General features: G+C 42.9%; 1 protein-coding gene across 1 annotated transcript in view; it reads right to left on the minus strand.

Moving 5' to 3' along the window:
• Positions 1-1,002: 1,002 nt before the first annotated feature.
• The window catches only part of HS1BP3 (HCLS1 binding protein 3), a 51,090-nt gene continuing 26,385 nt past the window's right edge, over positions 1,003-25,707 (minus strand). The window contains exons 5-7 of the mRNA XM_064650624.1: positions 13,182-13,333; positions 12,546-12,681; positions 1,003-2,756 (exon numbers count right to left, since the gene is read on the minus strand). Coding sequence (XP_064506694.1) covers positions 2,534-2,756; positions 12,546-12,681; positions 13,182-13,333 — 511 coding nt within the window. The 3' untranslated portion in view covers positions 1,003-2,533. The remainder of the gene's footprint in view (positions 2,757-12,545; positions 12,682-13,181; positions 13,334-25,707) is intronic.

The raw sequence follows: 25,707 nt of genomic DNA on the forward strand, positions 1-25,707 counted from the left end.
ACGTCAAACAGTAGCAAACCATTTCTAATAGGATGGCAAAGAACTGTAATGGCACACCCAGGGAGGCTATGACATCTCCAGTGCTGCTCTCTAGACAGGCAAACTTTTAAGAGCAGGTTAAAAAAATGTCTATGAGAGATAGTACCAGCATAATTACTGCCACTGCAGGAATAATTTGGTGCCCATGTTCAGGTATATCTCCAGCATAACTGTGCTCAGCCACCATGTCCTGCTCTGGCACCTACCTATTCTTCCAGTTGTGGCCTCACATCAGAAACACATTATCCCAGCCAGTAAGACCTGCTACCAGCAGGACACAGGACAGATGTTCCCACTCAGGACAGGATAGTGGACAAACTCGTCTCCCAGGGTGCTGCCAGGTCTGTTCTTCATTGATTTCTCAAATGCACGTTAAGAAATCTTAATCCTTTTCCCTTGTTGATCCCCCACAGAGGCTGAAGATCTGCACTCAAGGTCACTGATCATTAATGGCCTGCAGTGTGGTGGTTTTAGCAGTGTTCAGGCTGTGTGATGGGCTGTAGGCCAAAAATACAGGAATGCAAGCAGTGTCCCCCCATAAAAGGGAGATGATGATTCCTCAGCCCTCAGTTAAATATACAGTGGCTGTTCATGACAGCAGGTACTGCAACAGGAAGGCTGCCCTGAATTAATTTATCCTGCCTGCTGCTTCCTGCCTGCTCTCTGGCAAGTCATTTATTTTCTTCCCACTGCTTCTGTTCCCCTTTTGCAGGCTAGGATAAATAGGATTCCTAATTGCACCAGGACACTGTGGGAACAGACAGGATCAGGTACTACCTTTGCCCATACATAGTTCTACTTTTAACTGCTCTCAAAGGAAATGTGAGTGCAGCTACACTCTTGGTTTCATACCTATTTACACTTTAATACCATGTAACACTCCTCATGGGTTAAATGCAATCCATCCTTTAACTGTGATTTGTTGCTAATGTACAACTGAGAGAACAACAACAATAACACCTGTGGGTTACCAAAATGCTTTATTATAGTAAAACATAATAGACATAGACAAAAGCCAATGGTTACATTTTATCTGTCCCATCAAACCAAAATACCTTCATAATATTTTCCATTGGCTTAAAAAGGAAATACTAATAGAAATAATTTCATTATTAAAAATATATATAATTATTAATTCTATTTATTCTGCTCTGTATTAGAAAGGCAAATATTGGGATAGTGATATGGCTTAAACATATTAAAATTTTCCCTCTGGGAAGCTGGTCTTCACCTCTGGCTAGACCACACATGGAGCAAGTTCAGGAATCTCTTTCTGCATGATGGCAGATATCAACCCACATTAGATGCAAATTCAATATGTTCAACCAGAGCAGCTGAGCCAGACAAGAAGAGGGGTAGTCTGTGATGCCTATTCTACCATGGTTTTCTTTTCCTGCATATTAGAAGTTCTTCAGTATATTTTCTTTTCATTATTTTTCCTCTGGATAATCCCAAGTTTGTCCTCCCTCTTTTTATCCATTGCATAGTAAGGAATGGACTGCTGTTTTATCACAAAAACTCATTTTACCTTAGTAGAATCAAGCACCAGGGCTGGTTCTTTAAGTTCTGGGTAAATTGAAGGAATAGGAGAGAAACAGTGACTCCAGAGAGCAATTCAGAGTTCTTCCATTAAGACACCTGCACTGAATCACTTCCTGGAGAAATCTCTGTCTCTCCGCTAACTACAGTGTAAGCCCAGGAAGACTTGGCTGGAAAAAATTAGCCCTTGTGAATCTGGAGTTCACAGGAGTCCTACAGCATCCAAACACCCCACGTACTGCAAACTCTGTATATGTCTGGAGCTGTGCTCTTACCCACCTTCAGTCATTTGCAGTTCTACCCAGGAGTCAGAGATGCACAGTCTGGTGTTCACAGGCCTAAAGTTCTCTTACAAGTTGGCATTTGTGCAGCAACTAAGGCAGCAGGTAGTCAGGCTTAGCTGGAATTTCAGTGCTTCTCTGAAATACTGAGGAACTGTTACCTATACTCAACAGTTCCTGTTATAAATTACTGAGATACCAGTCAGGCAAGAAAAGGCTGCTACAAAAATGCACTGGAGAAAAGAAAAATGGCCTTTCCAGTGAGCTGAAATACACTGTCTAAAAATTACAGGAACAGCATCCTATCCTGCTTCAGACCATTTGTTGGACGTTATTCACAGCTGCCATATGTACAACATTCTTACCATTTTCAATCAACCAGCCAAAACTGTAATATGTTGAAACTAAAACAGCAGTAGACAATCTGTAGTGCTACTTCCTTGTCCACATTCCCTGCAAACCCTTGAAAAACTAAGGCAACATTATACCACAGCTGCACTGTTTTGAAAATCTCATGTTGAGGTTCTTCTACTCAAACTTGCTGCTCTCTATGTCCTGGGACACAAGTAAGCACTGCGACAGTAAAAACACCTGGTCAGCTTTTCCTTCTGTCACTAGAGCTCACCATGAGTTAGGGCCAAGAAGGCATCATTACATTTTAAAAATACCTATGTTCAAAAAAGACTGGTATCTTCGTTGTTCATATTTTCCTGGATATACTGGAGAATGTCCACTTCATTCATTGTCTGAATCCTGCTTTCATTTGGCTTTGCCAGTGAAGATGAATTGGTGTTCCTGGGGGCAACTGCTGGCTTCTGAGACAGTGGTGGTTTTGGTGGTACCTTGGGTTTTGGTTTAGAGGTAACTTCCAAGAGTTTCTCAAAATCATCTGCAACTCTGGAATGAAAAGAAAATATTACTAAAATCTTGGGAATTTTTGAATTGCTTTTTGTTTTGTAAGAAAATGTAATCTTTCAAAATATAACTTTCTGCAGGAAAGAATCTACTTTGATGAATTTCTCTTTCCACAGAACTTTCCATAAGAACTGTCTTTTATACTGTGGCTTCTCAGTTCATTGTACAAGTTAATTAATTTTACAGTATGTTTTCAAATGTCTAAATTAAAAGCAATTTGCAATTATCAAATGAAAAAGAACTTTATTTTAGTTTGGGAAACAAACGTTTTTAATTTGTGACAGGATGATTTGCTTCCCATACATTTTCATGGGAAACTAAAATTTTTCACATTCAGCTCTGATTCCTCTTCATTCCCATCACCCAAAACTGAGACTGTGCTCAATCATGAGAAACTGGAAATGCTAATGGATTTAAAAATATCGTGTTCACATTTGCTTCCGGGAAACTGAAGAAGTTTTGCAATCTGTGACCATATACAACAACTCTTTTTTTGTGACAATTTCCCTCTATTTCCTAGTGAAATAACCCAGAGCACTTCAAACAGTTCAGGATATTTTCTACCTGCATTGTTTGACCTTATCAGAGATGCAGCAGGCTGTGTGTGCCAAACTCTGTTCCCACATGAGCTGTTCAAGATTTTGAGAGAGCCCCTATAATAGACTGTCTTGTTACTCCAAGGGCTGTCTGCCTTTGAAAAGTGAATATGTGGAGGAAAAGAAAAGAAGGTTGCTCTCCAGCAGCTCCACTCACTGGAACAGGATAACATATAGGAGTCTCAGGAAGACGCCTTTTAATTTCCCCTTCCACATGCCCCATAGGTAGGCAGTCCCTGGAGCATGAATGAGTCATTTCACGTCAGGTATTTTTTGGTTCTTCCACTCTTTGCCTTTTGTAATTAGAATCATAGAACCATAGAATATCCTGAGTTAGAAGAGACTCACAACGATCACTGAGTCCAAGTCCTGGCCCTGCACAGGACACCCCAATAGTCACACCATGTACCTGAGAGCATTGTCCAAAACGCATCTTGAACTCTATGAGGCTTGGAGCTGCCCTGGGGAGCCTGTTCCAGTGCTCAGTCACCCTCTAGGGGAAGAACCTTTTCCTGATATCCAGTTAATATCTTCCTCACTACCGGGCAATGAGGTCATCTTAGGGGAGGTATTACCTATATCCCGGTGAAACCACTGGGATAACTTCTGTTGATTAAATGGGACACTGATTCCTCCCTTTCTCTCTTTATTTGCCAGTAGTCTTAGGAGAAATACTGTAAATGCCTCTACCACATGGCAGAACAACTGGTAGGGTGTTCTGCAGACAATTAAAGCAAAGCTGAGCTTTTCCATAATTTGGGAAGCAACTGATGAGGGCAACTGTCCAGGACCATGAGGAACATGATCAACAGAAGAAGCAACCTCACAGAGACACTTTATCCTCCATCTCCAGTGAATATTGTTTGAATGTAAAAACCACAGGTACTTCAAGAGCTCCAGACCCAATTATTACTAAGACAAACTGCATGATTTCAAGGGTTTCTTTTTTGTGTTGACTCTCATTAAAAGCTGTGAGGAACTTACAACTGTTCTGCCCAGGCTGAGACAAACTACACTCACCATGAATTGGCCATAAAGTCAACATAGTTCAGCCCAAATTTTCTGCTGTACAGACATTCAGAACCTTTTAAGGAAAAGCCATTCCTGAAGTCAGACAGGTCTTTCTGTGACTCCCAAAAGGAATCTAAAAAGAATCAGTTTTAACCAAGGCTACTCTTTTAAAATTAATTGCCTGAACACTGATATCTAAAACTGGGAAATATCTAAACAGATCAACTGATGGACAGAGCAGTCCACTGCCCCAGAGCTCCGCACCTTGAACTCTACCTGTGATATTCCAGCAGGCAGCTCCTCAAATTTCATCCTCCAAATAACTCTAGAGATTATATTTTCCTTTATTTAGATAAGATTTCTGATGTCTTTTAGTTTTCATGATTCCCTGTGGGTGATACATCCCACTTAACTTACAAAACACACTCTATGTATTTCTGAATTTCTCATCTACGTAGAAGAAATTAATTTCATTTAAGACTAGGCCTTTCTGTTTGCTGCAAACTCTGATATCCCAGAGATATCATACCTGTGATCACATTGCCAAGACATGTTCTTGTTCTCTTTGGTCTGTAATAAACAAAACATGTTAGGGCTGGTATTTCTGCAGTCTCACTAACTGATCTGATGCCTCCTTTCCTGGCACAAACAAATACTGAATGAATCAGTGTCCATGTCACAAAGTTCCGGTCATAAATAACAGAAACCATAATAACCAGAGAACAACACACAATATACATACAGACCCTGTGGAGGAAGCATGATTTTGAAGTAGGTGCACTGCCCAGAAGGAGCAGCAGTAAATCCAGCTCATTACCTGATCAGATGGTACAGATTCCTGAATTCTCTACTCCTGTGTGGCTCTATACTAATTTCTGTGCTAACCACAGCAACAAAACTACTCAGCAAGCCAAAAGTACCCTCAAAAGCTCCAGTCCAGTAGGTTGTTGGGTTTTTTGGGAAGTGGGGGGGTTGGTACAGTGCTTTGAAGCCAAAGATTCTGCAGGGGATGATTTTTCAAAGTCTGGAATCTGTTCATGTAATTTCCTTTGTCCGGGATTTTTTCAAGACTTGGGTTAGACAGAAGTCTCTCACAGACAATACAGATAATATGTGGTCTTTGTCTCAAAACCTGCTTTTCAGTGCTGCAGTGGCAGGCAAACTGTTTGATCCACTGCTGTTTGATCATGTGAGACACAACTGTCTTTGCAAAACTAAAGAGGTAAAATGCAAAATGCCTCAGGCAGAGATAGAAACAAGGACTACTATTTCTTGAGAAGCAAATGAGTTGTTACAGTGCATAACTACTACCATATTTAACTCCAGGCCAGGAGGAGGAAGAAAAAAATCAAGCAACTATTCTGAAACAAGATTAAAGGAAGAACCTTCCCATTCCCATCTTTTTATAGACCACCAGGCACACAATCCGTGTAATTAATCATTCTTTAATTAGTCTCTCTCATTTTCTGTAATGGAAAAGCAGTGCCACATTGTTTAAAATTCCTGCCATACTGTTGTGTTGATTCACAGACTCTATTGGTGCAAATTCTCTTTGTTTCCAGACACAGAAAGCAATCAAAACCCTTACTGAAGAAAGGCTGCCACAAAGCCCTACAAAATGACTGATGGTATGTGGTCTGCAGGAGAGCAAACGAGTTCTGACTTGGAGACGACACAGTCGCCATCCAAACATCAACATTTTAGATGCCACTTCTCTGAACTCTGTCCTGTCTCTTTGGACAAAATCTTTGGGACAAGAATGACTATGTGCATGTACAGCATGATGGGAACAGTGTACTCTGCTTGCTGGGAATGCTCTAATGAGAAGAATCAGTAATGAAAGCGAGAGACAAAGACTCCCATAATTTCCTAAAGTATCCAAAAAGGCTCATGCTCGAAGCTCTGTTGTGCAACTAATAGCAGTTCTTGCAGAACAGACTTCTATCTTTCCCTATCTTATTATCTTTATTTTGTCTGGTGTTAATTACACGCACAAGAGATACCTTAGTGAAGCCTTGGGGAGTGGTGTAATATCACATCTATAACTTTAGAAAAGATTTGGGCCCAAAAATAGGCAGGAGGCTTCAAAGTATCTCTGAACCATCACTGCTACCATGGTCACTGGAGACAGTGTGGTCTCTAGCAGGGCCCAGGGAAACACACAGGCTGGAGGAACACACAGGAAAACCCACAGGAATGCCAAGCACTGGGGGCCATGTAGGAGGTATCTCCCTTTCTGTTTCAGCTTTCCCCTGCAATCCACTATAGGTAAATTCATAGTGGTATTTTAACCAGGACCAGGAAATATGTCTGGATACTAGAACGTGTGAATTTGTACTGCTGAAATGCTACAAGAACCACTGGCACAGCTTTAGTCTGGGACAGATCAGCCTTCCTCCAAAAAACTCTCCAGCACAACTCGGAGCTGGTGCAGGACAGGGACCATTCCCAGGAGGCAGTTGTATACACTCACCTTGTTCTGAAGCTGGAGAGAGTCCCAACAGCATGGATGCAGACCCTGCCCGGCCAAGAGCCAGAGAACGGGCTCATTAGCACAGGTAAGTCCTACACATATATGCTCACAAGCCCTCTGAGGAAAACAGCCTGCTGGTTACATCACTCACCCAGGAAATGAGACAAGTCAATTTTTCCAGTCTGAAGAAGTTCAAACCTCTGTCTCCTGCTTCTCTAGAAAGTTCCCTAATCACCAGATAAAGGTGCAGCTGGGGCATGGGAAAGCAGGCAGCTTTTGCCCCCTGAGCTGACGTCTGTCAAAAATGCAAACGGCCTGGGGCAAGATCCTTGAAATGTGGTGAGTCTCAAGTCCAGCAAAAACATTTCTTGCTACACTAGGAGAGGTCAGGACTTCAGGCCACCTCTCTGCATTATTCTGCACAACCTATACATGTTCCTAAGGGTAGGGCAAGGATTAATGTTTCCTATCTGGCAAAAGCCTTTTTATTCTGTTAGCCAAGTTTATTTTATAGCTGTTCCAGTGTTTGTAAATAGCAACCCTAAACATCACATGAAGAATTAAATGAAGAAAGTAAATGCTTGAAAACCATCACAGAAGAATGTATTTGTTTATTGTAACCTAAATCAAAGACCTTTCCCCACAGTTAGGTCACAGCAAGCGAGAGAACTGCCCTGGAGTGGTCAGGAGCTTTCTGACTCAGTTACTGCAATCTCCTCTACCACCTGCCCATTGCCCAAACAACCCTCTGCCCAAAGGATCTATATTAAAACCCTCTGGAGTTTCTGAAAGCTCTTTTTCCAACTATGGTGCTGTTCTCATACCCCCAGAACGAGGCAAAAGTGCTGGAGATGGTGCCCCACATGACTTCTGGCTAGTCTGAAGATGTAAGTATTGTTCTCTGAATTCAGTATCTGCTAATGCCTGCTCAAAGATGATCACACAAACTTTTTTCTGCCTCAGAGGTGGCAATGGCTCCTTGTTAAACCAGAAGCTGACAAACCTCTAGTCACACAATCACAGAATCTTCTGAGTTGGAAGGGACCCACAAGGACCACCAGTCCAAATCTTCAGTCAACAGCCCACATGGAAATCAAGCCCATGACCTTGGCATTATTAACACTATGCTCTAATCAACAGAGATAACTTCAGGGTTTGTATGGACGGAATGGTTAGAAATAGGCAGTGTTAGGATGTGGTTTCACAAACAGCTTCAGCCTCTAACACTGCAATGCTCCTGAAAGGGTCATCAGTTTAGTCTTAAGAAAGAACACACCAGGCCTGCCATCTCAGGGCAGCAAAACTGGGATCCTGCTGCTAACACGTTTTTAAGCACTGGAAAAAGACAAATGTTGTGCTGACAGCTGCTTCCTTCCATCTCAGCTCCCTATTCATTATCAAAGGTGAAGCTAATTAAATCTCTCCTAAAAAGCTGCTCAGACAACTGCGATAATTACTTCAGGCTAGGATGTGCGATAATTTATGTAATTCTGTGGGCCCACAGAGCTGCTGCAACATTCACAGGATCAATTCTAGCATTGGTTTTCCAAAAAAACCTGATCCATCACACCAGACAGGCATGATTCAGATTAATGAGGTAGAAGAGCGCATGCCTGCAGGGCTATGATCTCACTGGCATAATGGAGACATGGTGGGAAGGCTCCTGTGACTGGAGTGTTGGATTGGAAGGATATAGGCTCTTTAAGAAGGACAGGCAGGGGACACAAGGAGGGACTGTCATCCCCTATGTCAATGACTACCTGGAGTGCATGGAGCTCAGCCTGGGGATGGATGAGAAGCCATCTAGGAACTTATGGGGCAGGATTAAAGCAAGGGCAGGGACGGGTGACATTATAGTGGGAGTCTGCTACAGGCCACCTGGTCAGGAAGACTGAGGGGGTAAGGTCCTCTATAGACAGCATCAGACTCATGTTCACAAACCTTGGTCCTCAAAGAGGACTTCAACCACCCCAATATTTGTTGGAAGGACAACCAGCAGGCCATAAGCAATCTAGAAGGTTCCTGGAATGTGTTGAGGCCAAATTACTTCTCCAAGTGATAGAGAAGCCAACAAGGAGAGGTGCTATGCTGGACTTTATTCTCACCAGCAAGGAGGGGCTGGTGGAGAATATGACGCTCAAGGGCAGCCTTGGCTGCAGTGACCATGAAATGGTGAAGTCTCTTAGGGCAGTGAAGAGGGTGCACAGCAAGCTCAGTACCCTGGATTTCAGGAAAGCAGTCTTAGGCCTCTTCAGGGACCTGCTTAGTAGAGTACCATGGGATAAAGCCCTGGAGGGAAGAGGGGCCCAAGAAAGCTGGTTAATATTCAAGGATAACCTTCTCCAAGCTCAGAGCAACACACTCCAACAAAGAGAAATCAGGCAAAAACATCTGGTTGCCTACCCCTCTCTTTCTCAAAGCACATCCTATGAAGGAAGAGTAAGACATGATCCTGTTTTTCTGAAGGCAGCGCAAGGGGACTTGACCTTGCTGGTTCCTACCACAGCAATTATCTCTTTTCCACAGGTTCTGGAAGGACATGAAGTATAGACAGACACCTTACTGATATATTATGGCAGACCTAGTGGTAGGAAACCGTGCCTGCATCTACTAAGCCAGTGGTTAGGGTGAGGTAGCTCAGCAAGATTTCCCATCACCATCACTTAATATCTGTCAGTAGGCCAAGAAATTAGTAACCAGTAAAAGGCTGGTCAATGGACAGGAAGAGGGAAGATATTTGTTTGAACGGACATGGGTATTTTTCCATAAAAAGAAACCCTCCATTACATTTACAGAGAAATTGGTTCTTCTCTATGCTTGTTAATGTAAATTAGGTGATTCTATTTAAAACAGTAGTTCTCATTTCATATGAGCAGGTATTTAGAGAGAGCAGAGTCTTCAGTTTGCAATGAGAATATTTATCATATTCTCTTCTCCCTCATGTTGTGACAAGTACAGCCCACGTACATTTTGCAGACTCGTTTGTCTCCCTAACAGTCTCTGCCTCAAGATTTACAGTCACTGCTGAGGATTCACTGCTGCGTTGACAGTGCTGTGGTGCTATTGCTGCTACAACCACCCAGGTACCATAAAGATCACGAAAGATTTGGCAGCTCCTGTGTTCTGTATCTTTTTCCCATCTCCCCTTTGGAAGAAGAAGGTTCTGCGTTCCTCTGCCTTGGGCAGTGCTCTCCTAACTCTGCCCATGATTCACAGTGAGTCAGACACTTCTCAGATCTACCACATGCACATGAACAGACTCTGTAGTACATGTGAATGTTCACTACATGAGTGAGGAGCTCCCACATCTGCATCATTCAGCTAATCCACTGGTGAACACGTCCAGGTTTCTGACCTGGACAGACCTGTTGGAGCACCATAGCTCAGGATGGTCTTGGATCTTAACAAAATGTGTCCAGGCAAACTTTCTGTGTGGTATAACAGAGTATGTCCAACAGACCCAGACGTTTCTGTTTTCCTCTAGCAGCTCATACAGCTCGAGCCCACTGAAGGAATGGGTTGTCACAGCTCCTAATTTGATCTGAGGGCTGGGGAGACATTTCTTCAGTCCTCTTTGGGAGAGTACTTGTCAAGACCTTCAGGGCAAAGGCAAGACTTAGGCTTCAAAATATGCTCAAACCCCCATGCTGGGGAGATTGCAGGGTTCAGCTCAAGTTGAACATTTCCTTTCACCACAAAGGGTCACTGCCTGGAAAAGAGACTGTGGCACTGCCCTGCAAGAATATGTAAACGCCAGTCCAGTGGTAAGGGAATGTGGGAGATAATTCAAATGCTTCCCCTAAATTTATGAGACCTGACAGTTCTGCTGAGGCTGAAGAGAAAAAAAATGCAATGTGCTCAACCACTTGAGAAAGTTTAGATGTGGGGTTTCAGGTGACTGCAAAGAATTGACATAGAGGCGAGGTGAAGTGTTGGTTAGGTGAAAAGAGCACTGCCACTCCTCCCGCCCCATCAACAGTAGTTTCTCCTTGAGCCCCAACTGCCCTGCATTAAGACCACTAGCTCTCTATAATGTGCAGATAACACCATGAACTGGGGTTACTAGGGGAATTTCAGAGGGTGTTAGGCACCTGAACAGGTAAACAGATCCTGACCTATCTGCCTGTACCTCTTGCGCAGCCAGGAGTTGCCTCTGGATTCCCATAGCAACTTTCCCATTGGACCACTGCCATGATTTTCTGCTTCATTACGTGCATTCATTTCCAATTGGATCTTGATGACTTGTCAACTATTGAAAGCACTGGGACAAATCAAGGATAAAGAAAACTACTGGAATTTAAAAGAAATATAATCTTTTCCCATGGGTTTCCATACCCATCTGGGTGTGCTGCTGTCACTGATGACCCAAAATGATTTAAAACCATGGTCTGTTGGTCTCAGAGCAGACTTCAGAGACCCTTCTCTGCCACAGAGAAAAAGAACATACATAATCCAAAACACATTAACATGACAGAAGGAAAGGCTCTCTCTAGAGGATGAAAATGCAAGGAGCGCATTGGAACAGGCACTTCTAGCTGTATGAACACTCTGGATCAAGTGCTGTGTGCTGAGATTGCTAAAGCAAACATGAAAATATAGCAAGCACATATGTGTCTGCTCCCAACATACCACTGCACCAAATCAGGTCATGTCCTGCCCCATCAGCTTCTATAAACATCAGGTGGGCTGTCAGAATGTAATGCAAGATGGCACTCAACCCAATTTAACCTTTGTTTAAAGTCAGCCAGGTATTGCTGTTAAGGCAGACAGCACTTCTGCATGCACAGAAAGCAACAGCTGCAAAATTACCTGCTTCAGGAGTGGTTGGAAACCACACACAGCTTCTCTCTCCTGGGCTTAGTACCTGCTGTGGAAGTAATACATCCTAACAGGAGCTGGCTGGCACGAATTAGCACTGGAAGCAGGCTGGCCTCATCATTCAGATGCCAGCCTAAGATCCAGAAGGCATGAATTTGACTCATTACTGCAGCACAGATTCCCTGGTGATGCTGGTCTCTCCAAGCATTCGTTCCCTGCTTGATCTCTTGAGGATTATCAATGCAGGCAAACTAGTCTTGTGAGAGAGATGTCAGGGATAAAACACATTATGTGCTGTTCCAGTGCTACACTATCAAGGGGGAAGCAATACATTATTCCCTCCTATAATTCTGAGCTCCAGTCCTTTCCACTAGATTAAAAATTAAATGCAGGGTGATAAAGATTTTAATGAGAGTCCTTTACTGCTGTGGAGGTATGAATAGGATTCCTCCTGGAAACATGCACAGAGGTTTGTGAACCATCAGCAGAAAACCCTTCCTCCTGTGGCAAGAGCCCCTGATTTCACCTCCCTGAAGCTGAACTGTTCTGTCTCTGGGCTTTGTTCCTCACTTCTCAAAATGGAGGTCAGGTTCCCTGTGGATCATTTGCAGAAAGCAGAAGTGCCATGTTAGAAAACAAGAACTAGATAGCATGCCTGGGGCCTTCAAGTCATTTCCTTTGGAGTCAGAGAATAATACCTTGCACCTTACCTTTCTCAGAGAGTCTTCCTACTTTCCTTTTTAATGTGTTTGATTTCCAAACTCCATGACACACGTCTTTCACTTGTCAGTACAAGTATTGATTCACAGTTTGCATTTGAAGTATTTAAGCTTTTCCCTCATTCACCCCACATGACAGATTTAAGATGAGTACCTCAGCAGTTCCTCAGTGTCCTCCTCGGGACCCCTGCTCAGCACATACTTGCTGTTCTCACAGGCATCTGGCAGCAGCAGTGAGTCACCCAGTCTCACCACCCCACCAAGGTCTGGATCTTCAAATAATTTCAGATCTAGAAAGGGGAACCAGAAAATGCTGTAGTTAGATCACACAATGTAACACAATGCTTGCACTAACACTAGCTAGTAAATGTGCCTACTGGGCTAAAAAAACAGATCATGTAGACAATTATGTTTTTAACAAAGACTTCCAATCCACAAAGTGCAGTGATACTCTGCACTCTCAGGACGTAGTAAATCTGCTTTTTCCTTGCACTCAGCAGTAGGTCACATTACTCTTGTTAGTGTGGCATGAGTGACTGTGGGACAGACAGCTCCTACACAGACCTTAATATCCCAGTTCAAAATGTTTACAGTAAACATCTATGGGACCTGTATAGGTCTTATTCTATCTGAATGATTCTAAATGATTCTGCTCAGCTGAAGATTTACCTTAACATTCCCAAGTCATTATTCAGCTTGTATATTCTGTACCACCATAATTTAAAAGCTCTATTACGCACATTTTTTAGATAAAATAATCTGTGTATTTACAAATATAGAACAGATTTACTCTCTTTCATCTTCTTTCTGGGACCAACTGATGAGAAATCTTCTTCTGGACCAAAAAGTCCTTCATCTGGATCCACTTCCTCTTCAAAAAGGGTTAATTTGGGTTTCTCTTCCTTGGTTGGAGGAGCAGGTGCCTTTTTTGCTTTTTTAGTTCTAAAACACAAGAGGAAAAGGAAGTCAGCTCCAATTCTTCATTTAACAAGGAAGATTTATGTTTAGAAAGTCTCCGCTGAAAATACATGGCAGGAGGCTACGAAAGGTCTATAGAAGGGTGCACAGACATCTCTTAGTCACTGGCAGGAATGGGATACTGAGCTGGAGGGACTGTTGTCTGATGTACTGTACATATGCCTATGTTGTGTATTCCTAAGAACTGTCAAGGAGCCCAGTGGGAATGGGAAGAGCAGGGCTAACAATGCTGTACTGTGCAAACTGCCACTCAAAACCATTTATTTTAAGCAGTTATACTCCTCCCACACAGAAAGCTTAAAATAAGAAAGAAGGCCAGTTTCAGCAACACTGTCCTAGATGGACAGAAAGGGATGGCTTGAAAAACAAAGTGCAGGTTGGTCCATTGCATGATCCCTTTAGACAGGATTTTGGCTCCATTTCCCCACCAGTTCCTGCTGCTGTTTCTGATTGCTGCATACTTCCTTCATAAAGGTGTTAGACACTCCCCTCATCCCCTCAGGAGATGTACTATCAGACTACACCACCTTTAAGCTAAAGCAAGCAGGAACTGGAAGAGACTTGGTGGACAGGCTGCTATTAGCAGAATTTACAAATGTCACCCATACTTTCTTGAACCAAAGACAGGATTAACTTCCTCTAAATTTAGTCCTCTAAAAATCTGACAGTGAGACAAAGTTAATTTTTAGGCTTCTTCTCTACTCAGTGGACACACATCTCCATAGGGCAATGAATCCCACCTATTTTTAACACTGGATATCTGGATACAATAAATCTCTGAAGATCTCCTCCTCTCCCCACACTCTGGAGAAAGAAGCTAAAACCTAGTTTGGATAAAAGGCCTCATTTGCACATGGCTTAAACAAGGAGAGTTGAATGCCCTTCCAAGAGCTGAGTGAAAAGTTCGTGCTGCTTACTTCCACACCCAGGACTCATGTTCCACTGGCTGAAACTACAAGGCCACTCTCACAAGAAAGCAACTTGAGCTATGAGCAAACCACAATCTGTTCCTAAGCCCCCACCCTCCTTATGCTCAAGGGTGTAAAAAAGAAAATTTAGAGAATGGGACAAAACCTTTGGGTGAAAAGTCCAATTCAAACTAAGCTGAAAGAGAAGCATTCCTTAGGACAGCATGTCCTTCCTAAGTGCCACATTTCAGAGACCCTCAGAACCTTACTCTCAGCAGTCTTGGCCTTGCAATTTCTCAGGTAGACCCTTTGAGGCCTCTTACAATAGAAGATCTGATCTTCTGCTTTGCGTAGAGCAGGTCAGGTTTCAGCCTAAAGCAAATCCAATTATCAGCACTTATCATGCCACAGTCATCAAAAACTAAGAACAAGGTCAAAAGATTACACATACATTCCAATTACATTAAAGAATCTTGTAAAATCCTCTTCCGATTACAGCTGCACACAAAAGAGTGGAGTCCAGTTACTTTCAGTTATTTTCAAAAGTTTATTATCAACAAGAACTCATGGATGATACTACCTTGCTGCCACCACTTTGTCTCAACAATGGCAAATGCAGCACTTTGGAGGCCCAAGAACAGGCCCCATGGAGAACTTAAACATGGCTTTATTTGGAAATATACCCTATTTGATATAGTAAAGGTATCTGCAGTTGTCAGCAACTAGTTTGCTGTACTATTTATGACATAAACCTTCACTTTAAAGCAGAAGAAACTTCCATGTTTTTTCTTTTTATTTTGCATTCATATTCATTATGGATATGCCTTGAGAGACTTCTGAATTTGAGCTACTTTTGAAAGCTCAGCTCCAAGGAACTGCTTCAGACTGAAGCATTTGAAAAAGACCCTTCTTCCAAAACCTGTCAAAATCTAAAGGTATAATATGTACAAATCAGACAGCTTTCACCCAGGATTTCTACACGCACTCAAATTCTTTGCTTTATTAACTGTGGTAAGGAATCTATCACTCAAATGAATCTTAGTATTAAAGTAAAAGGTAAAAAATGAGAGCCATTATATTTAACCACAAAATCAGAAGAACAGTAAGACTGAGTCTTTCAGAGCTGACAAACTGACTAAAAATAGAATTATTAGAAACAAATAAATCCAACCTACCGGGGAAGAAGCAACCTTTATTTGCATAATTCAAGCCTCATAGAGTAGTCTTTGAGAGGTGAATGACAAAATAAATGTGGATTTGCCAACCTACAGAATGCCAAAAGTCTTTGACAAGATCCCTTGTCCATTCAGAGGGTTACAATAGCTCCCTTGATGCATAAGAACCTGTTACACCACAGATACTTATATCCATGAGCAGTACATTTCCAAGCAACTCCACCCCAGTGAAGTTAAGAAGGAGTTTACTAGCAGTCAGCTGAAGTATTTGCAGTAAAGTTTACCAGTGTGGTGGGAAATACCAAAGAAAGGGAAGAGAACCATAAAGACTGTCATAAAGAACAGCATGTAAAACAAAAATAATTGAACTGAAACGTCCTAGTAACAACCCTCTGTTTAGTCCAACCACCAAACCAGCCCACTGACATGGGCTAACTTTCTGTTTTGCCAGGAGACTCCACCGGCAGTAATGGCACAGGGCCAAAACCCCAGGGCTTGACCTGCTACTGGTAGGAACATAAGGAAGTTGTTTTTGTGCCTTCAAGTTGTTTCCCCTCACTACCCTCCTAAGGAAGTCACAGCTGGACTGCCAAGTAATTCCAGCATATCCATACAGGGACTCTGTTGAGGTCAGGCTCTAACTGGGAAACAGGATTCCCACGGTTCTGTATTTAGCTGTGCCAGTCCAGACTGTGCACTGCTGAGCAGAGGTCAGTGGATGAGAATGGGTGTGTTAAGAAGTTTCAGAGCCTGTCTGAGTTCTGGTTTCAGAATCAGCTGCAGCTGGCTTGAGTGTGCATCTGCCTGCCCTCTCATTCCCCCCTCTACATATTCCTGCTACCTCCCCATAAGCAGGGACTTAGCTGGAGCTGAGCTGATTGTGAAGCCACACGCTGGTGGCCCTTCAGAGGAGAACCTGCAAGGACATTTAATTTGATGATCATGATGTGCCAGGCTGCAGTAAACTTGTGCAGGGATGCAGAGGCTTTTGGGATGACAAAAATGAAGTAACATTTGGTTTTCCAAAGTATTACTGTACTCAAGCCCTGCACTTCAGTAGAACTTCCCTCATACATCACGCTCACAACCTTGGGATCTGACATTTTGAAACTACCAGCATCCAGCTGGTGGAAGATGACTCGTGTCACTGCTATTTTTTTGTTGCTGAAACAAGTGAACCTTTGGAACATCACTCTAGTGAATTATTAAAAATATCAACAAACACCAAACCAGCCCTAAAGAAGACGTATCCTTTATTCAGTGAAACTACTTACCCAGTTGAGCCAATTGAAAGAACTGTGAGAATCACAGGAATAACACTGCTGTCTCCTGCTCTGACTCTTCCACTGGCTTCCTAACTGACATGGACCAAAACTGGATGGTCAAAAATTAGAGTATATGAATCCAACTAGTCAGTCTGCTGGCACACTTGAAAGTCCAGTTGAGACTCCTGGCTCCCAAATGATTCTCAAATCACCCAAGAAAATGCCAACAAAACCCTGCATGCAAAGACACTTTCAAACCTAACCTGTTTTGTGAGCACAATTCTCTCGTTATTGTTTACCAAACACAATGTAGGTCACTCATTTGGCAGCCTCTAGGTCTCACTGGCACTGCAATCATGCAAATATGCTTTCTGGTCAGCTGCAGAAAACAGCAACGAGGATGACTAAGACACTCCAAAGTCAGAAGATTCCCAGAACTGTATGTATGATGGTTGTATTATGAAACATTGGATCTCCAGATCTAACACGTGGTGACACGTGGCTTAAATCACAGAGTATTGTGCTCTCTACAGAGGAGTCCCTAACCTATGATCACTGCTGGGTTAAAACAGTGAGTGTTGTTGTCAGAGTATGTGTAATCTCAGCACACTGACAAAAATTTACAGAATTTATTGTTCTGAAAATGTGACCATCTCTTTTTTGTAGAAATAAAATTATGCTCCAGGAAAGAAATGTTACAGTAATATATATATATATATAAAAAAAAAGACTTATTCAGAACATACATACTCCTATTTTAAGTATCCATGGGATTTTACACGGGAAGAGATCTCTAATATAAATGGACACCCCAACTCCTACAAATCTACAGAACAAAAGAACAAAAGAACTACAGCTAAAATAGCAGCAGTACTAGCACATCTTATTGAAAATCATGTCTGAAAAACAAAGAACCTATACACTAGTTCCTGCAGAAAACAAAATGTCATCTGCTGCTTTCTTTTCATTCAACAGTGCTCATTTTCCAAAGCTGCTTGATAATAACAGACAGGACAAAAGGGGTCATTCTCATCCACTTTGGGCAAGGGATGCCCAATAGAAATTCTAAGCCCGTCAGCTCAGCACAGCCTGACTGCTGAGCATTAAGCAACCATGACAAGTGTTGGCCACAGGGATACTTTACCTCACACAGTAATCCTTTTCTTGTGGACATCACAGTAACATACAGTATTTTAAATGCCTCTGGCATATTCTAAAATAAGATAATGCATAATAGATGGGATAAATCTCCTATTAGAAATCATCTGGAAGAAAAGCATTCAGTTGCAGGCAAAGTTTCTCTGCTGCAGCCCCAAGATTAGGTCAGTCTTGGACTACTGTTCCAGCAGAGCAACAGATGGAAAGAAAGCCTGAAGGAACAGATTTTCAAGAGTTCAGGCCCCATCTAGGGACCTGCTTTTGCAGAGAGATTTTTCTGAAGGGCTCAGCACTGAAGAGTACCTCTCCTTCCTAAATGAAGCCAAGCTGGTTTTGTAATCTGTCCTTAAGCTTTCTGATTACATTAATTTTCAATTTAATTTGAAAACAGATGAGAAGACCACAGATGGACTTTTGTTTAGTACACAGCTCATTAGCAATAATCATAATACAGAAACATTTCCTAAAATGTTTTCAACTAAATAACTAATAAAGCACACAGGCACTCGTATGGCTGGCAAGGGAACTAGGGTTACAGAGTAGATTGCAAAGAAAGAAAATTAACATAAAGGAAATTTATAATTTTCCTCTGATTTTCTAGACTAAACCAGAACATGAGACTTGCTGAAATAAGGACAACAAAGGACAAGTTTCAAAACACAATCATGTCTGAATGAAACCACAATGGTCCAGAACAAGACAGGCATAATAAAGTTGCCAATAATGATGTGAAAGAGCCAAAAATGCTCACTAGAATTTGGGGTTTCATCTGTAAAGCAGCAGAATGGTACTTTCAGGGTTTCTGCAACAGTGAATTTTTTCTTATCCTAATACTCATGGTAATGATGCACATTTTCAAATATGCAATACCAGATAGCACATACTAAGGTGTTTAGAAAAAATTGGTCAGGTATCTTGGACCACCCTAGATATAACAACTCAACACATTTGAGAACTCCAGGAAGGTTAGAGAGGAATAAAAATGAAGCCATTTCAGAAATCAGAAAAGTTAGAAAATCAGAAAAATAAAGAAGCACAGGCTGGTGAGCATTGCCTTGGTGCGTGGTAAGATTATAGAAAGTCAGATAATCAGATGTAATCAGCAAGTAATTAAAAGAGCATTCATTATTAAAATCTGGCTGGAATCATGCTGCTATTTTCTTTTCATGAGCCTACAGTAATGGCATCTTACCCAAGGACTGACACAGCAATCATGAAGTTCCCACTGTTTTCTTCCAAAGCAGAAGCAGGACGATGGAAGCTCCTATCCTCCAGGTACTGCAGGCAGGGATCTCACTGCAGCATTGCAGGGATCTGCTTCTCTACAGAGAGATCTTGAGCTACCTCTGCATTAACTTGGACACACACATGCCTCAAGGAAGAAGGGATGAAACCAGAACACTTTTTTTGGTTTTCGTCATGTATTTGGTAGGACAAGGAAGAGAAAATATTGTCTTTCTGTTCAGTCTATGAATTAGTAGAAGAGCTACAATTCTGCCCAATTCCACTCTATTTCTCCTTTTCATGCTTCCTCAATAATTTTCCCAAATTTCTGGCCAGCATCAGATATTTTCTTGCTCCACCTCCAGAATCTGCAGTGCTGCCTTATCCTCTAGACTGCTAATTGGGCCTCCTTGTCATCTTCAGTGCTCTTCTTCACATTATGCACCTCTTACCTTCTAGACCTCTGTTCTGGACTCTTTCTGCTTTAACCTTAAAGATTACTATCATGGTCAAACTATGCTTTTGAAAAAGACCACAGGCAGTAACTGAAGGAGAAACAAGAAGCTTCAAAGGGAAAGTGGGAAAATGCAGATGGGAGGGTAAGTTAAAAAAAAAAAGTATAAAATCAGCAGAGGTAACAGTAGGCAAGTTAGCAAAGCAAGAGAAAGGGAAGAGGTTGAAACTGATAAAAAAAAATAACCAGCTATAACCGCCAACCACTGAAAATAAACAACATTTACTAGTCAGTTTTCAAAAAAAAAAAAAAAGACAAAATTCATGTCAAATCTTAAATAAATGCAAAATCTTTCTGGAGAAAGGAAGCTTTATCGAAAAAAATGATGCTGAACAGTTTGAACCTAAAAAATTCTGCAAGAAATTATTCCTTAATTTATTTCCTTTAATCTCATTATTCAAACTAATGGAGTTACTTTCAAGAATAGGCCCTAGCTTTATGTTCTAACCCTATAAAAATTACAGTCTAAGAAAGAAAATCCATTCTCTTACACTAATTACTGACTGTTACAGGTCTGTAGCTCCAAAACCAACAACGTCTATAGCGAGTACTCTGTTTCATGCCTGTAAAGTGATGCCTACACGCAGTATAATTCAGCAATAAAATGTGCCACATGACAAGAATTTAAATGTAATGAAATCAACCTGCCAACATCGTGCCTTTATGAGACATTCTTCACAAAACATCCTGAGCAGCTTCACAACCCAAGTCAACCAAGCTGAAACAAAGAGGGTGTGAAAAAACTGGCTAGTGAGCATGTTAACTGTCACATGCACAACAGATTCAGGACCAAACTCAAAAAAAGAAGGCCTCACAAAGAAGGAATCGAAGGTACTGAAAGTATCCACTGTTGTAGTAAGAATTCTTACAACTAACCAAGTAAAAGCAAAAAACAGCAACCATTTTGGAGAAGCAATTGGTTTGTTCAACACTGAACCACACATACGTGTGAACATACCACCTTCTTGTTACTGAACATGAGAATACCTGATGACTCATTTTCAGAAGTGTTGGGTGCACCTCTGAGTCACAGAACTCTAGTGTCACAAAATGGCTTGGGTTGGAAGAAGCCTTAAAGATCACCTAGTCCAACCCCTCTGCTGTGGGCAGCGACACTTTTCACTAGACCAGGTCGCTCAGAGCCCCATCCAACCTGTCTTTGAACACTTCAAGGGATGGGGCAGCCACAACCTCTCTGGACAACCGGTGCCAGTGTCTCACCACCCTTATTGTACTTACATCTCATCTAAATCCACCCTCTTTCAGACTAGAATTGAAAGTTTTAAAGTTGTCCTCTCACTACAGGCCTTGGTAAAGTCAAGTCAGCAGGACCTGCAAGTGTTTGGTGCCTCCTCCCAAGGACAGGCAGCCTGACTGTTCCACATCTACTTCACACAGTTTTAACTTTGTGTTACCTAATCTTCAGCTCCTCACAACAGAATGCCATCATAGCCAGTGGCATCTCCTGCCACCTATGTTTGACAGCCCCTTGGCCTCACGTTGTGCTCCTCAGGAGGAGACCATTTCCCCTGCAGTGCTGCCTCACCTGAATTCCCTCCTCACTGCATCCTAAAGTAGAATGGGTACAGGAGCCCAGGCACAACTCTAATTTTCATCTGTCTGTGAACAGAAAAGCCTCAAAGAGATAACAGAACAAGAAAGGATGCTTGCATCAAAATAGTCTGGCCAGATACTCTGTATAAAACTCAGTCTGAAGGGTGCCTTTCCTTTTTTTTGCCTGGTACCTGCACAGATTGACCCTCAACCTACAGAAAACCCCTAGCAACTTGCACATGATGTTCCAGTCTAAAATTCTGCCTGACATACCTGTCACACCACATCTAGAGAGCTTATGAAAAGCCTGAGAAGGGCTGGTTACCAGGGCAGTGAGCAGATTCCAGCAGTAGCCAAGCAGGATTTGGAAGTAGGGGCAGATTGCTTCCAAAGCACAGGGTCTTGACTGCCTGAGGAGGGACCATAGGGCTGAGCCTGGCTCCCTCACTCACATCTTGCTGTTCACAGAGGTCACTTTTTCCTCTTGACTATGTCATGGGTAAAACAAACCTACCACCACAACTCAGAGATGGCTCTACAGGAACTACAATAGAGAAGGACACAGTGAGACATTGTCAGAGCTAAATGACACCGCTGTTGCAGACGTAGCGCCCTGCTCCCGCTGCTGCCTCTCCTGATGATCATGAGATCAAATCCTCTTCCATAAAAAGAGAACACAGCTTTCCTGCCTAGAGGTTTCATGTGCTGATTTTGTTTTTTAAACAGAGGTAAGATAAAATTGCTCTGGGTGAAATATTCCCCAGGCCATGGATATACCTACTGCACGAAGCAACTCCACTTGTGATGTTGCAGACATTGCTGGAGGTCAGACTGTAGGAACAGCCACACCAGGGAGCACCACAGACAACAAACTCTCCCTCCTAAGCAAGACACTGAGGCTCTGCAGTGGCAGCTTTTCTGCTGCAAGCAGAAAAACAGATGACGTAATTCTGCATTTTTTAACTTGGACTCCTGTTTATGTTTTTATCACTAACTGGCCTGACTTCACAGCTCAGAAGCTTCTGCAACATAAGTAATTTCAGGGGCTGAGCACTGAGCTCAGGGTGTCCAACAGCTGGTTGTCAGGATGAAGGGAAGGTCCTGCTGGGGAAGCACCAGGAGCCCTTTGTGAAGCACAGTGGGGCCAGGTACTGAATTACAGAAACCTGCTAAATGCAAGCAAACCACAACACGTGATTAAAAGAAGAAGAAATAAGTAGTGTGCACAAGTACACAAGTATTCTGCCTTGTGCATGAGGTCCAGTGCAGTGCAGGTGTTATTTGGCAGACATGATAATATTCTAAAATCATAACCAAAATCATACCCCTCCTATTGGCAAAAAACCCCTCAGAGCTCAGCTCAGTCAGAGTGACACTTGCTATTCCCACAGTACTCTAAAGAGATGGTAGATGGATGATCTCAGCAAGGCCTCCAACTAGCATCTCATATCCCCAGAGAATTATGACTAGACATAAGTGACACAAGCCTGTAGATCCACACATCTGATTCACTGCAGACCCTCCTCCTCACTCCTGCTCAGCCACCTGATGATCTGCTACTGCCCACTGGCCCCTTGGGGCTGGCTCCATTAAAAATACTGATAATTCCTGTGCTGCAAGGGATGCTGCAGGGAAAATGGATCAGGGAACATAGCCTGTGGTAGAAATGCTGGTATACATCTCAGGTTATCGCACACCAGATGACATGAGAAGTCAGGCTTGCATGGCAGCAAAAAGCACCAAGCGTTCAGTGCTCTTTGAGCTCCTTCCAGGTTTAGCTGCTGTTGACTCACAGTGTGAGCCTCAGCCAGTAATTTGATCCTTTCGGTCAGTTTGCTGACTCAAAAATCCTAAATGCACTCAAAGAACATTAAAGTTATGCCATTTTACAACAGTGAAGAGTCTTGTGCCATCTAGTAAGTTGGAGGCACGCGAGAAATTACCTGAGGTTTGATAAGGGGGATCTTTGGTTGAATACACAGAAGGGGGAGCAGAAACCATATCACTGATCTGCGTCAGGAGAGGGACTTGTGGAAAAGTGCTGAAATGATGCTGATGACAGCAGGGGAGTAACAATTACAAATAACTGCACGATGTTTTAAGCTTTTACTCCCTGGTGTTACAGTGGGTATGGCAGCGTTGGAGAAAGAATGATGAGTTCAGACAGAAAACAGACCCAGGCACTTCAGGATTTGGATCCATAAGGCAGAATGCTACAGCAACCTTTCACGTGCCACATAGCTAGGACAGAGAACCAACACTACAGGGTCAATGTGGTCATAATGTCCCCCTGTGCTGCTGAGGGGAAGGAGGTAGAGAAAATGGAGAGTGAAGTTGAGCCCAGGAAGAAGGGAATGGTGGGGGGAAGGTGTTTTATAATTCAATTTTATTTCTTATTATCCTACTCTAATTTGATTGGTAATAAATTCAATTCATTTCCCCAAGTGGAGTCTGTTTTGCCCATGACAGTCACTGGTGAGTGATCTCTCTCTGCCCTTATCTTGACCCATGAGTCTTTCATTATAATTTCTCTTCCCTGCCTAGCTGAGGAGGGCAGTGAGAGAGCAGCTTTGGTGGGCAGCTGGTGTCCAGCCAGGGTTAACCCACTACACCTGCCTGTGGTCTCTCCAAGGAAGGGAAGGGTTTTGAGGCTGCTCACCTTCCCACGACTGGCAGAATTCCACAGCAGAGGTGCCATGAGCACAGGAGGTAGCACAGCCCCCCTCCTGCTGAACAAGAGAGCTGGGGCAGGACTGTATCCATACTATAAAACACTTGGCCTTGGTCTTCCCTTCCTCTATGTGATGTTCTCGAATTATTATTTATTCTGTATCCGATTTTCAGTTCAAGTGCTTGGAATGACATGAGGGTTGTGCTAGAGCTCTTCAAAGTCACAGCCCGAAACAGTGCTTATGACATGCTTTGGGCACAGAACAAAGGCACATGGGGGTGGTTTGAAGAAGCAAAGGTTGGTGAGATATTGCCAGAGGACTGTATATGGAGGCAAGTTTGATGCAGTCTTCTCTATGTCACCTTCTGGAAGTGGTCCTTGAGAGAGGCCCCTCCAAGGAAGAACTGATAAGCAAAGAGCTGAAAGGAGACTGTCCTTTGCCATGTTGTCCATTTGGCTGCAGGGTTTAAGGACACCTTGGCATCCTTCAGTATTCATCAGTAGCACAGAACAGCACCATGACTGCATCCCTCCTGTGAGCAATGGTGCTGTGCTGCCAACAGCTGGGAAATGCCTGGCAGACCAAGGATGTTCCTCCATGAGAGTAAGGGATACAACAGGCTGGGTAACATCTCTCACCACCTCCCAAGGGCAACTAAAACAATGCTTATTGCCAACAAACCACTATGTTTGCCAGCAGACCCTAACCACCTCACAATCCTTCAGAATTCATTCTCTCTGCACCTCTGCATGTCAGGGCATGCCAGTACTGTTCTTTTACAGATCAGGAATAAAATGAGGTCCTGAAAACCAGAAGTGAGCTATCTGCAGCCTAAGCAGGATGTCTTTGAAATGAAGAATTGAAAACTAATTCTTCTGAGGCCTTGGCCAGCAGTTCTGGACCACATGCTTCTCCTTCCCATTTCAGCATCCCACATTGTGTGGCACTGCCCTTGTCTCTTGGCAGCACCACTGAACAAATAAAAACGAATAAACAAAAAGTGAGGTCAGGGTTTGCAGTAATAGCCCCTGAGGGAGGAAGAGAGGGTTAGCCCTCAGGAGCCTCCTGAAAATGCACTTGGATTTTTTCATATTACAGGACAGTAGGGGCCACGGCTCTGTCATTCATAGCCGGGAAAAGTAAGATGGATGACTTGGGAACAAGCTTCCAGGACAAGAGTATTATACACAACAACAGCCTATGCTGGCAGATAACACATCACATAGATGAAAAATGAGATGTCTGTTGCAAATGGGTCTAGATAATGTTATAAGTTGGTTTTGAGAGCATGACACTATGTTTTGTGTTTAATGAAACCTTGAAGTATGCCTCAGATACTATCACAGACAAAAAGCAATAAAGGAAGAAGAAAGCTTGGAAGTCTTCCATCCAAGCCACTCCAATCCATCTGTGCCTTGTGCCAATAAGTAGCAGTTATTACAGAAAATTGTGGTTCAGAGAGCAGACCTCAGAAAACAGCCTATACTAGCAAAAACCCAACTCAAGACCTTTTCCAAGCCACCACAGCTCACACCCTCATGGCTGAACTCTGTTACAGTTCAAAAGAGGCAGGCTGCACCCATCCAGTCCTGGGTGAGCTCCTGAGCTGTGCCATCATCCAAAAGAGTGCCAGCTGAGAGGAACCACAGCAGCCAGCTCCACTCTTGCTGCAAAATGCCCTTGGTGGTTTATGATCACAGAGCATCCTCAAGTGCCAGGCATACACTCATCACTGCCTGCACCAAGAAAAGCCTCATTACAGGATCCCAGTGGCTTCAATCCTGACCCCTAAACATGCACTTTCTTCAGGCTGCCCTGTTGGCAACGAAAAGCCAACAAGTATACCAGCAAACAAATTTAGTCAGAGG

Source organism: Pseudopipra pipra, chromosome 3 (genome assembly GCF_036250125.1).
Source record: "Pseudopipra pipra isolate bDixPip1 chromosome 3, bDixPip1.hap1, whole genome shotgun sequence".
In the NCBI taxonomy this organism is placed as follows: Eukaryota; Metazoa; Chordata; class Aves; order Passeriformes; family Pipridae; genus Pseudopipra; species Pseudopipra pipra.